This window comes from Hetaerina americana, unplaced genomic scaffold, assembly GCF_022747635.1.
Source record: "Hetaerina americana unplaced genomic scaffold, ioHetAmer1.1.p SCAF_6, whole genome shotgun sequence".
Classification (NCBI taxonomy): Eukaryota; Metazoa; Arthropoda; class Insecta; order Odonata; family Calopterygidae; genus Hetaerina; species Hetaerina americana.
Genome location: NW_027287205.1, coordinates 42,749,853 through 42,764,180, shown reverse-complemented (window position 1 = coordinate 42,764,180; position 14,328 = coordinate 42,749,853). Strand labels below are relative to the sequence as shown.

Below are 14,328 nucleotides of genomic sequence, written 5' to 3'. Positions count from 1 at the left end.
ATTTCCTCTCCTCACTGTAATGAGGCATTCTTATATTGTGTAATTGTTGCTCGTTGCATGTGCATCCTAGATTATATGGTACCTGCTTTTTTATTTACAAAATTTAACTTCTAATAAGTGTGTAAACCTAAATACTGCAGTAACTGTGGTAACTTTTTTAACTATCCTAGTTATTCATAGCACCAATTGCATTGTTACTGTTATTGTCTATTTTTTTATCTGGTGTCGAAAGGTCTTCGGTTTTCCATTATATTATCGTATATTTATTTATTCTGTGCTGCATAAAGCTATATTTTTGTGTTAATTTTTTTATTTTTAATTATTTCCAGGAGAAAAAGTTAAATAAGACTGAAAGGTTAAGGTTTCGAGAAGAAGCTGAGATGTTGAAAGGTTTGCAACACCCGAATATTGTTAGGTTTTATGATTACTGGGAAGTTACGTTAACCAAGAGAAAGTACATCGTCCTTGTTACTGAACTAATGACTTCGGGTACTCTCAAAACGTGAGTGCACATTTTAATTACAATCCTTTTATTCTCAGTTATTGCCTAGAAAATTATATCTTAATTGTCTTAGATGAAATTATCGCCTTAATTTGGGGTGAAAAACCAAATACCTTGGAAAAAGTCTGAAATTGCTCAATTTCTTAATAAATTTGGGACAACAACAGGAAATGGAATGATTTTCTTTTTTTAAAGTGGTGTTATGATGTGCAATTGAGGATAATGTTTCTTTTATTTTTAGACATGCTTGTGTAGAGCATAGTTCATTGTGCTAGTACGAGGGTGGGGTGAAAGGTTTCCAACCTGATAAAGAAAGACAACTTTTTTGTTTTTTTTTTCCTCTATATTTTGCAACATTATTTCCATCAAGGTTGATACATTTTTCGTAACAGTGCTCTAATGCAATAATACCAATTTTTACTATCCAATTCATCAAGCTCCTCAAAATACTCATTTACAGCATCAATGACTTTCTCCTTGCTGTCAAATTTTTTACCTCATAGCCATCTTTTATGGTTAAAAAATAGATGATATTCACTGGGGGTTAAATCTGGTGAATTTGGGAGATGGGGGAGCAATTCAAAGATTTTAGCCATCGCTATCATTTTTGCCTTCTTTGGGGTTGGTTCAACTGGTCCAATCCATGTTTTGACTGCTGTTTACTTTCAGGAAATTAGTGGTTAATCCAAGTTTCATCCACAGTTATCAATGGATGCAAAATTTAGTTGGGGTTTAGCTTTTAAAGCGCTAAATTTTTGATTGAACCAGTTATCCGGATCAGTTTTTGATCGTGTGTTAGCAATCACGGCACCCTCTTAGCACAGAGCTTTTCCATGCCCATATGTTCAGAAAAAATATTGCTTGCACGTTCAGTTGACTTCCTAGTAGTCTCCGCTATCTCAATAACTTTTAATCTGTGATCCTTCAATACCATTTTATGAATTTTTTCAGTCATTTCGGCAGTAGTGACCTCAACGTAGCATCCTGAATGTGATTTGTCAGAAGTTCTCGTGCGGCCTTTCTTAAATTCAAAAACCCACTGTTTACCTGATGAATATGATGGAAAAGAGTCTTTCAGTGTGAAATCCAGTTATTCTTTAATTTGAAGTGGTGTTAGGCATTTTAAATAGAAGTATTTGATGACCACACGCTTCTCTGATTTTTCCATTTTCACGTAAGCAATCGAGGCGTCTTGTTCTGACAGCTCTCAAATCTATGCCAACAAAGCATTCAACCTGAAAATAATACGCAAATAGTGAGTTATATAAAACTATGGAATATAAACCAAAAATTAGATCTGCTGGCCATCTCTAGGTCAAGCCGGAAACTTTTCACCCCACCCTCATAGATCTTGACAGAAACCAAAACTATACTAGAATCATGTCCAGTGATAACAAAGGCATGTCCATTGATAAAGGATGATTTACTTTAAGTATTTATCTAATCAGACTCCTGACATTCTGTAGAAAATATTTAGAAAGAAACATCAAGGCCATTAGGACAATCAGGAAAATGTAAGGAATTACAACGGAGAAAATAAGTTGTTAGTCTGAATTTGTTGCACAATGATTTTGAGTTGCCGTTGTTTCGGTACCTCATACTATTACTTATTCATGAATAAGTAAGCATCTTATCGCATGTTACTTTAAAACTAATACTTGAACTGTTCATAAAATTTTAAACATTTTTTCTAGGTCCCAAATACTGTCACTGTTTTGTTTTGCATTTTACAGTTATTTGCGTCGCTTTAAGAAGATCAACCCAAAGGTCCTCAAATCCTGGTGCCGGCAAATACTCAAGGGTCTTTCATTTCTGCATTCGAGGTCCCCTCCTATCATCCACAGGGATCTAAAGTGTGACAACATTTTCATCACTGGAACCACAGGATCAGTCAAAATAGGAGACTTAGGCTTGGCTACTCTAAAGAATCGATCTTTTGCTAAATCTGTGATTGGTATGATTTGATATAATTCTTTTTTTAATTACATAGATAAGATGTAAAATGAAATGTACATAATTTCAGTGATAAAAATTCCAATTTTGAACCAATTACAATACAGAATCCCATACTATTTCTGTAAATTTTCCCGTATTTATACGTTGTTGCATATTAATTCCTAGTATTGTTTGAGTATTAAGTGTTCTGATCATTATTAGCAATGTCAGGTATCTGGTCTCCAGCTACGGTCATAATTTTTTGTGTCATAATTTTTTGTTGATTAACTGATGAAATTCTTCCCTTTTAGGTACTCCTGAGTTCATGGCTCCTGAAATGTATGAGGAACATTATGATGAAAGTGTAGATGTTTACGCCTTTGGGATGTGTATGCTTGAAATGGCAACATCAGAATATCCATACTCTGAGTGCACAGGCCCTGCTCAGATATACAAGAAAGTTGTCAGTGTAAGTGTCCTGGCCTTTTAGGTTTACTGCACCACCCTGTCCAAATCCAACGTTCTTTCTCATTGCACCATTGTAGTAAAATTGAAATAGTAATTAATTATTTTATTTTCATTTTTGCCCTTTTGAAAAATTGTTACTGTTTTTATTTTCTCAGGGTGTGAAGCCACTAAGTTATGAGCGTGTCGAGAACCCTGAGATTAGAGACATCATTGAACGGTGCATAAGGTTGAAGAAAGAAGAAAGGTTATTCATTGTTATTTTTTTTTCAAAGTGAATCCCATCTTTTACACTTTTGTGGAGGACAAAGGAATATAGCATAAATTCAAAAAAATGTAACCAAGGAAGTTTGTAACTGTCATAAAACTTGGTAAAAAAAAGTTCTTGCAGCTAGCATAAAAGAAGAACCTTGCTTTGTTTTCCCGCTCCGGAAATGCTTTCTTTTGAAATCTTGATTCCTATTAGACAGAGAATTATAAATAAATTCCTTTCTCCCCCACATTAATATGTTTATTCAGCCTTCAGCATGTGTACATGAAACTGCATGTGTCTGGTAAGCAGCTGTTTTGGCATTCACACTTGAGGATTTTCCTCAGATATTTTTCATTCGATATTATACTGAACTTGGAAATGGCACATCTGGTTTTTGATATTTTACACTTGGAAATAATGCCTAATCGTGATGCAATGAGATGCAAATTTACTTTAATTGAAATCTTGTTGAAATGATTATAGTTGAATCTCTGGCAATTTGAAACCAATACCTCAATATTGCTCCAGTTTCTTTATGATGGAAGTGGTTGTATATTTGCACCTAGAAACAGTTAAACCTCATTTCAGTACCCTTTACTTCATATATGCATTACACAGCTGCAAGTTTTTATTTCTCATTATTCTTTTGTTGCACTAACATGTGGTTGTGGTGAACATTTTATACTTTCAACAAAGAATATTAATCAATTAGTCATAGTTGTCACTGTTGTACATTTTTAGTGAGCACATTTATAGAAACAGGGATAGATGTCACTTTTTCAAAAAGCTTGATAACCAGCTTAAAGTAAGTTATGTCTGTAGACAGATCTGATCTGATGAGAAAGACTGAGGACTTTTAATTTATTTTATTGTATTGACAGTACAGTTGGTATGAAATAATTATAATTAATGCCGTTGATTATCAGCCAAATGACTCATACTTGCAGTAAAGCCTCATTATGCGAGAATTGAAAGGACCATAACAGCTGAGAAACCACCAGTTTAAAATTATGCTGGTTTTTAAGATTTGAATGAGTATTATTATGTTAGGAAATAATAAAATATGTTATTTCTATTTTGTACTTCCATTCATTAACCCAATCATTATAGTGCTTCCTTTCCATCTTGAATTTTGATTGCATTTGGTAGGTGGTAATAGTATCTAGTTTATCAGAATTGTGTATATCTCAAATTTTTAAGTCCAACATTATGTTGCTTTTAGTGCAATCATTCTTTTTTCCAATTATTGCCATATTCATAGAAATCTTCAGCACTCTTATACTTTTGCTAAAAATCCTTATCTTCAGCACTCGTATACTTTTGCTAAAAATCCTTGGTGTTTAAAATTCTCAAGTATGAATAAATTTAAGCAGGAATAAGAAATAAAGAAAGTTAACCCCCAAGTTTTCTCAGCCTCTATCTAAATAAAAGTTAGATTGTTGCTATAATTATCTTTAGCATTTCACAAAAACTTGAGTGCATAGTAATATTTACTAGCAAAAGTTATGAGGAAAAATAGTAGAAATGTACAATATTGCTGGTAAATTAATTCCAGGTAAAAAACCTGAGAGAATATAAAGTAATTTAAGTGATTAATTTAAATTGTTGATATTTTTCTAAAGTACTAAAATAAGTGGATAAGGGAAGAATTGGTCCTGGAGACATTAAAAAATGTGTGGAACTAACGTAAATAAAATGATGACTTAATGGCAGATTGGAAACTTTGAAAGATGCTTGTAGGTATCACCTCCAACATTCAAGCCAAAACAAGAGTGAATGTATGAATACTCACATGATCTCTTATTATATCTCGCTGTGAATCATAATTAGTAATTAATGTTAATATCTGATCTATACTAATTGAAATAAAAAGATGGTGACTTTCCAGATATTTTTTTCTCTTTGTCATTAAAAAGGCTTTCCATTTGTAATTCTCTTTAAGCTTACTTAGTTCAAATTGTCAAAGTTAAGGTATGTTAATAACAATAGTAATAGCCTTCGGGCATTTCTCCATTCCAGGGTGTCTCTTGGCAACTGGAGTTTTTCCAGATATGCCGTTCGCATTTTCAGGTCAGAAGTGACGATGCCTCGCTTTTGGCCTTTAATATATTGTGACTTCTGACTTGAAGAAATCTGCAAAATAGCTTGAGAAACTTGTCGCCAAGAGACACCCTGATGTGGAGAGAGAATGTCATTAATAGTCATTACCATAGTGGATAAATGAGTTGGAAACCTCAGATTCCATTAGGTATATATGTACCTTTATCCCTGAGCATTGCTTGAGATTAGATAACATTCTTTTGTCCCCTTTTAATCCAAAAGAGAAGCTGATATCTGGAAATTTTTTTTAAACTGTTGAAGGTACCATTTCTTCATAGAACCATAGTCATTTATCGTTTTATTTTTCAATTAGTTTTTATTGATTGATTTTCACTTTCAAAATTAATAAATTATATATTGCTCCTATTTTTATCCTCTACATTAACCCAACTAACCTGTCCAACCAAATTTGAGCCCAGGGGTTTGGTCACTTTATCCGACTGAGGAATAAAATTTTGACTTGTGAATTCTCAAACCTTCTTATATTTGGAGATTTGTGGCATTTTGTCCAATTCTGTATACTATCCACCATCGTTCATGTCCTTCACACATTAATGTGCCCAAATTTTAACAGAGAAATACAAATCAAGAAAAGGATATACGTGAAATGATTACAAATTCTTAGGGTGTAAAGTCAAGGTTTCAATGCATGATCTCTTCTACAAAATGTCCTTACCATTGAAATTAAACATGCGAACAATGCAATTTTATTGTTATTGAATAGTTTGTGCTATAGGTTTTTTCCATTAAAATCATAAAATTTATTTCCTTAGCACAGTGTGCCTCACCATTACATGATGGTTACGTGATATTGTGTGTTATGAGTACGTCATTGGGTGGTGAAATGCATTGTTCTGTGAAAATGTATTGGTGGAAATTCTCATGTATGCCTCGAGGGCCATTTGAACAGTTCATTATTAATCATTCATTTCCTGTGTATGTTTTCTAAACCAGTACTCCAAAATTCAAACAATTTATTGAATTCATGCTCTCCGTTATGATTTTATATTATTGCTCTTTTATTTGCCATTTTTTGTGCCGCTTACCTTAAACATAATTGGTTATAAATTTTTTTTGTTTCTTTCAAATGGAAATTCGGAGTCTTCTATACCACCTTAATTGTATTTTAAATTGGTTGCTCACATTGTTGTTTGTTACATTTTCCTTTTTTTTTTCAAATTTTCAACCAGGCCTGAAGTCAAGGATCTTCTTACACATGAGTTCTTTGCCGAAGATGTCGGTTTGCGTCTTGAGATGATATCAAGGGAAGCAGCTGTGGCTAGTGGGGCAGAGAAGGTCGAATTTCGGTTGCGGGTGCTTGATCCCAAGAAGCGCTCAAATAAGCACAAGGAAAATGAAGCTATTCAGTTTGAGTTTGACATTCGAGCAGATGATGCTGATGAAGTGGCCACCGAAATGGTATGTTATAGAGATGGTTTTCACATTTTTTTTAGGGTGGCCCTTTGAATATGATATTTAAAACATTTATTGTGGCTAGTATTATGCTACTTAACATATTTCGTACGGATGGTGAGAATTTTCATCATTTAAATCCCAACCATTATGGATGGATACGACAATGAGAATTCTCATTATTTCGGAGCATCTTTTTGCACTTTTAATTAACATTATTTACATATTTGGTGGTAATTTTTCATTTGCCTTACGTTACTTAATAAGAACAGTCATAACTTAATTTTTTATTTTGTTGAGTAATTTTAATAGTTAAAGCCATTCAACTGTATTTAAATCCCAAACCGTTTTTCTGTAATGGTACACAACTTCAATTTCAACAGCTGGAAACTTATTTGTCATCCTTCTTCATTTTGAAGGTAATATTACTTTCATCTCTTCCTGGGGTACCATAACACCTTGCCTTATTATTATCTCTATTGCCTCAAGGACATTGCCTTGCCTGCAAGTTCCACTCCTAGCTAAAAGAATGCACTCTCAGCTCTGCTCCATCAACATAAACTTTCATTATGAAAAGAATGGGGGAGCCAATAATGAATTGTCCATAGTTCTTTTACAGCTCTGGTCAGTTCCTTCTCTTGATGTGTCTTGAGTTAGTTCGTTTCCTTGAGTCCCAGTGAATTATGATTTTGGTGTCGGGTTTGTCTTACCAGAGGGTTTCCTCACTTTTCAAAATATTTAAAGAAAGTGCTTTTCGGGAGGAAGAAATTTTATCAGATCTGTGCGCCGATGACTTGTCAGGTGTGCCATTAGAGTATGACGATGAGAGTGGAAGTGATTCTAGTATTTTAGTGAAGATCAGAAATAGAAAATCCACTCCTCTCTTGATAAGTGAAAGTGACTCTGATTATAGCGGCAATGAAGACAATACTTTAACGGGAATCTCTACTACAACCATCGGATCAACTAGAGGGCTTTGTGCCACATTGAAGATTGGGGTAAAAACAATGAAAAAGGTACAGGGCACATTTTCTTGTGAAAGTGAATTGCTTCTTTAGTAGTCATTTTTAGGGGAGGCGACCAGCAGCTGAGGTCATTAGGGATTGATGGGAAAGGATGAAGGGTGGTGAAGAAACCCAACGTCAGCATTAGCCTATTCTTAATGAAAGCTGTCAAGGGGTCTGCGGCTTAATGTCCCATCCAACAGATGGCGTACCCACTCAAAGTGCCCTCCACAAAGCACCTCAAGTAGGGATCGGTATACCACTGAAAAATATCTGCCAACGCCATCAACATTTTGAAATAAAATAAGTTCATGGAAGGCCTAGACAGGGCGGATATGTAATTATTGTATAATACAATCATGAGAAAAACAATGAAAAGGTCATAGAAAGTAGTGCTGTGGCTTATTAATTGTGCTCCTTTGAATGCTTTGAGGGTTTATTTAACACTAAATTAATCAAATAGCATTTCATCTTCAGAGGATGACTGAGATGATAAGTCAATGCAGCGTTTTCCTTCAAGGGATCATGGCACGGATCACCCACAGTGTCTTTCGAGAGGCCTTAGTAAACATCATCTCTTTCATGTCATGGGTAAGGGAAAAACAAATACCACACAAGAAGACACTAAGTGTGTGCTTCAAGAAAAGTTAGGAAGGAGACGAGATATGTGTGCTCTTCTTGCGATGTTCCACTCCACAAAGGAAAATGTTTCATGAAGCATCACTCTAATAAGAAATACTAAAATTATTTGTGAGTATTACATTCAAAGTTCCATTGAAAATTTTCAATTTTTAAGAGTGTTATGATGATCTTAATGAATCAATGCATGTTCAAAGCTTCACTTTGAAAATCTATCAAAACGGAGGGTTAAAACCCATTTAAATATCCTGATATGCAACGTGTTAAGTACAGCATGCAAAATTAAATGCGTAGGGGGGTCATACTGGTTTCTAACCCAAAGGGTCTGGTTCAAATCCCAGACATGGCAAGATTTTTCAATGTCTCAATCCCTATTTGGATGCTGAGTGGTGAATCATAATCTGACTGTTTACAAGCAATTGAAGGTGCTACAGACTAAATTAAATGAATTATCATGGAAAACAAGCCACAAAAAACAAATATTGTTGAAAATATGGATGGTTAGGCTAAGACAGAGCCTGAGAATATGTGGTTGTCCAAAAACCATTTTGACATTTTAATGATTTCCAAATTTGCTCATATTCTGATTGACACTCCAGTATAGAACGAACTGTGAATGGCATGTATAGACATCTGTATTACTGTTTTCTTTTACATGTACATCATATGCAATAAACTGTAATTTGGCATTACATCATACACCAAAATTCTCATTATATGCGGTACTTTCCACCTCAGGATTCCTTTGTGATGCGAGAGGCTGTCTCTGTGGATTGCTAAAGGTATTGGCTGTCTATCATATAACTTGTTTACCTTTATTTTGCAGGCCAAATCAGGTTTAATAATGGAAGAGGATGCAAGGCAGGTTGCAAGGATGTTGAAGACCCAAGTGCAAGCACTAAACAGGGAGAGAGAAGAGAGGAGAATCCATATCCAGAATCAACAGCAACAACAGCAGCAACAGCAGCAGCAACAACAACAGCAACAACAACAACAGCAGCAGCAACAACAGCAGCAACAACAACAACAACAGCAGCAACAACAACAGCAGCAACAACAGCAGCAACAACAGCAGCAACAACAACAGCAGCAGCAGCAGCAACAACAGCAGCAACAACAACAGCCAACAATTCCGATGCAGTCGCAGCCCCTTCAAGCACAAGTAATGGGTCATGCCAACATTCCCCAGCAAACACTCAGCCAACCTCAAGTCATAAACCAACCTCCATCAATGGGGGTGCAACAGCCAAATATGGGGCATGGCCAGGCAGTTACCCAGCAGCAGAACCTTGCCCAATCACAGCCCTTGAGTCAGCAGCAGGCAATCAACCAGCAGCAAGTCATTAACCAGCCTCAGACTATATCTCAGCAGCAAGTCATTAACCAGCCTCAGGCGATATCTCAGCCGCAAGTAGTGCCCCAGGCTAAAGGAATTACTCATCCCCAAAACATAACTCAACCTCAGGGAATAAACCAGCAGCTCAATTTGAACCCACCCCAAGCAATTAGCCAACCGCAGACTTTGAATCAGCAGCAAGAAAATATGTCCCATCAACAGCAACAAGTTTTGAATCAAAAGGTGCAGCCCATAAATCAGCAGCAAGTTTTAACGAATGCTCAGACAATTACTCAAATAATGGGGATGAACCAAATTCCACAAGGAACTGTGCAACAGCTTAATAAGGATGGTGTTGAGAAAGACTCTGGAGCTGATGTCGTAAATGGTATGTTGTTGTTTGAATAATTAATATTTTTAAAAAAAGATATATTTTTTACCTCATGGATATGAATTAATACAATGGGAAATTCCTTCAAAGGTGCTTTAGAATCTTCAGTTGTTTCGTAGTTCTACTCATTGTTCTTTTCAGTGTAAACTCGGAATGGAGAAATGCTGTAGACTCATTCATAGCATTTGCGAGGAAGGAATTTGTCCAGTTGGTTTCATTTGATCACTATTACCTCATTCCCAACCCAGAAAAGGGAAAAGCGACAGGATATGAGAACTACAGGAAATAGTTTTATTTCTTATACAGTGAAGTAGAGCGTAGGGTCTACAACCAAAGGATAGAAAAGAGGGTACCAGTTATAGAGGGCAAAATAAGTTTGGGTTTAGAAAGGAGAGGGTTACCTATGATGCCTTAGTAGTAATGAGGTCACTGATAGAAAGTAATCATAATATACAAATAATTTAAGAGTTGTAATGTGTAAATGTGAAAATTAATTTTTGTTTGTTTGTTTGGGGACACATCACACCAAGATGGTATGAAGTAAGGAATCTAATTTTTACATAACTAGGGTAAAAATACTCAAAGTAACTTAGGTTGGATCTCATTTGGATATACTATTCTGGAAATTTTTGAGATTGAGAAAATTGATTTTTTTATTTTCACCCACAGATGGCTGCATAGATTTAAAAAAATTAAGATTTCAATCGATTTTCTTCAATTAGGTGCAGTAATTAAACTGTCTCCTTTCTCTAGCTATTGTGTCATTCACAAGCGTATGTTAATATTTATGCTGGCAGTTGAGCTGATGTATCACAAACTGTGAACATCTGCTGCAAAATTCTATAGTCTCGATTTGTTTCTTGTAAAGTTAACTTAAAAGTATATCATTTTTTGGTAAACCTTCTACTGCAAAGTTCGATGGTCTAAAATGATTTCTTTAGCAGTTAAAGTTTAAAGTGCATCTGTTCATTTTTTCATCTCCATTTGAATCATCAAATAAATTGTCATATTAGTGCTTATATGTTTTTCTGCTAGACATTCTCTGAATAAGTTTATTTTGTTTTCAGTATTTGTATACTTTTGGTTCAGTTGGTGTTCGTTAATATTTCATCTCTCTTCATTCATGCAGACTGGTTCTTGCATACTATTAATATTACTCTATAGTGGAGTGTGCCATGGTTATTCATGTTTATTAAATATACCAAATTATCATATCCAAAGTATTATTGCCCTAGTCATGTGAACGCATTAATTATCATGGTTTGTTGGCTAAAATATGTACTTTGCCATATAGTTCTCATGTAAACAAATTTATTATTATTTCTAATCATCATCTTTTTTAACTATTAAAATCATTTTAATAGGTGTTATAGCTGTAAAATATGCATAAATAATGTTTGCACGTTTTTCTACGCAGATCCTGTCACAGATTCAGCATATTCAACAATGCAGAAAGCAGATTCTGCACATCAAATTGGTCTAATTCATGGGCAGACTGTTTTTGTGCAGCAACAGGTACATTTCTCCCATTTCAATATGCGCAGGTATTTTCTGATATTACTCATGACTCTTTACGCTATTATTTATTACATTGCATATTTATCATTGATGTCTTGTGGTTTTTTTCTTTTGCATTCTTCTAATTTTTTTTCAATTCATTATTCTTCACAATGGCATCTCATGTAGATGTATCTTGATGTACCTGTATAGTCAAGTTCGAAATCAGTCATGGTATACATTGAATATATCCATTTTTGATAATAAATGAATTAATTTCTATACATGCAAGTGAAGATTTTTTCTCTTTTTGATATCTGACAAACTGAATGTGAGGTGTATTTAAGAGAATATATCTTTGAAATGTAAGCAGATTTCTTATAGTGAGGAAGGTGATAAAAAAATGTAACAAGTGTTCAGGGTGAAAAAAATACTATTTGGAGGATCCAGTCCAAAAAAATGACCCGTGAGTAAAAAATGGGTTTCAGTGATACGTTTGAAGAAATGGGGAAATATTCTTATTTTTGATGCTATGGACTTGATAAAGGAAAGACAAATTATTTTCTTCAGTTATATAATATTAAAAAATTTGCATTTTGTAATGAGTGATGTTCATGGCCATGCTTTGAAATGTCAAAAATGAAGGTAACACAAATTCAAAAGTCAGTCCATAGCAGTTAAAGACTTTGTGCATTGTTATAATGGGTAATGCAGTAAAAATCAAATAATGATGTGTTGTGCCATGAGTGGCATCCACTTTTTTGGCCAGCATTGCGAATAATCTCTTTATTTGTCTCATTTTTGTAGTAGACACCACAAACTAACCCATACCCTAATGAAAACTTGCTCTAAAATAGAGCTGAGTTGGTTTGGTGTGGCAGGTATGCAATTGCATTTATTATCAGGATGTTCTGTGGGGAGCTTTGATTAGTCTTGTTGAACTGACAATAATTGACTTGGTTTTGGGGTTATTACTATTTGCTTGTTCATTCCACCCATTTTCTCTCAATATGCATATTTATTAGTTATACCACTCCATTAAGTTCAGAGGTGAAATGAATGAAAAGGACTCATTTTTAATCCCTCTCCGAATTAAATTAAAAATTTTACCATTGATATCTTGTTACATAATGCTAATATTATGTTTTGCATTTCAGCCTCATCAGCAGTACTATCAACAGCAGTTCGCTGGTTCTAATGGTCCCACCATGTCTGCATCTGCACCAATCTCCTTCCCCAATAGCACATATCCTACCCAAATGCCAACTGCAACCCACACCGCTGTGTCATCAACTGCATCAGGAAACATATCCCAAGGTCCTCATATTACGCAGGTTTACCACCATCATCAGATTCCAGCTTCAGGTGCAAGTTTTGTGCAAGGTATGAGAAATAATGTAAACATGTGGAGCTTTTTATTAAATTTAATCAAGTGTTTATTTCAGTGATTATGCCATCTGATTACTGCTTTAAAAATGCACATTGTTGTTGTATTCAGCACTTGAGAAAAACAATTTTGTGGTCCACTCTTATTTTCCGACTCCATGAAATTGTAATTTCTCCAAAATGCTTGATTGTTTTATGTGAAATCAAGTTCTTCAGTTGTCATTTGCCTTGTTTGGCATGGTCATGGACAAGTAGTATTCGCATAGTCTTGTAGCCAGGATGGGTAATATGTTTAGAAGGACAAGCTAATGTTTTGCCACCCAAGAAACATGCAATCGTTAAATATTTACATAAAATGAGCTATTTTGAATTTGAACATAATAATATTTCAAGTTTCTTTTGTATGAATTACATTTTCTTCATTCTTGCATTCTTGAAAGGTTTGTGTGTACAAAAATTGTTTCGGAATCCATTATTTAAGAAACTAAATTCAAGTGTGTCCTTTCTCCATGAATTTGGTGCATTTCATTTTTTTTCCCATTTCCCAAAAAAGCAATTTTTTGTATGTATGTCTTTTATGTACATTACATGATCGCCACACTTTGCATACTGAATGTGGCCGGTGTGAACAAATCCCCTGCCATACACCTTGCCGTTGTGAGGTATTTTGTATTTGTAAAATTTCTAGAAGGTCAGTTAATTCCATTTATAATTCTTGAATTTATGGGATAGTATGATTTGGTGTGGTTGCGTACCAAGCCTCTCAGTGACAAAAGCAAAATGGTCCTTGGGCATCAAATAATCATATATTAGTATACATTTTGGAGTGTGGCGGTACATTTGATTTGAATTATCATCCTTCTCTGGGAACATGTCCTGATTGCATTCAGGGTAATGTTTAGGTATGGATAATGTTTATTTGAGGATTACATAAAGGGACTTCTACTGGAATGAGGAGCTGTTTAGGGGATTAGATGGCAAGTGAGAGGAGGATGGGGTGAATAGGAGGGGTTGATGGCAGAAGATGAAGGAATATGGCAGAGGTTAGAGGAGTGTAAGACTGGAGACAAATGCTTTAAAACCTTGTGAGTTGTGAAGAAAATTTTGCTGTGATAATTTCTGGTTCCTAAATTTTTTCACATATGGCCTCAATTCTCTGTGTAAAATGGTGATGTTTGAAAGAAATTGTATCTATCTTGTGCACTCTAAGTCAAGGTAACTAAACTCTTCCCTTCCCAGTATAATGACGTATTACAGTGAAAATATGTCAAGCTATTGGCACTGAGGTGCCTTTTGTTGACATATTATTTGATGCTCAGTAGAACGAGGCACATTACAGTCATATTTAATAATCTTTGACTTAAAAAACTATTGCATCAAAGTGATCATAAATAGAAAACCAAATGC

The 14,328-nt window shown here is 34.8% G+C and overlaps 1 protein-coding gene across 5 annotated transcripts in view; it reads left to right on the top strand.

The window, feature by feature from the left end:
• The window catches only part of Wnk (Wnk kinase), a 128,344-nt gene that overhangs the window by 359 nt on the left and 113,657 nt on the right, over positions 1-14,328 (top strand). For all 5 annotated transcript variants that reach the window (XM_071594360.1, XM_071594363.1, XM_071594362.1 and 2 more), the window contains exons 2-9: positions 330-502; positions 2,236-2,456; positions 2,749-2,906; positions 3,061-3,149; positions 6,446-6,674; positions 9,138-10,035; positions 11,456-11,553; positions 12,693-12,918. In XM_071594360.1, coding sequence (XP_071450461.1) covers positions 330-502; positions 2,236-2,456; positions 2,749-2,906; positions 3,061-3,149; positions 6,446-6,674; positions 9,138-10,035; positions 11,456-11,553; positions 12,693-12,918 — 2,092 coding nt within the window. The remainder of the gene's footprint in view (positions 1-329; positions 503-2,235; positions 2,457-2,748; positions 2,907-3,060; positions 3,150-6,445; positions 6,675-9,137; positions 10,036-11,455; positions 11,554-12,692; positions 12,919-14,328) is intronic.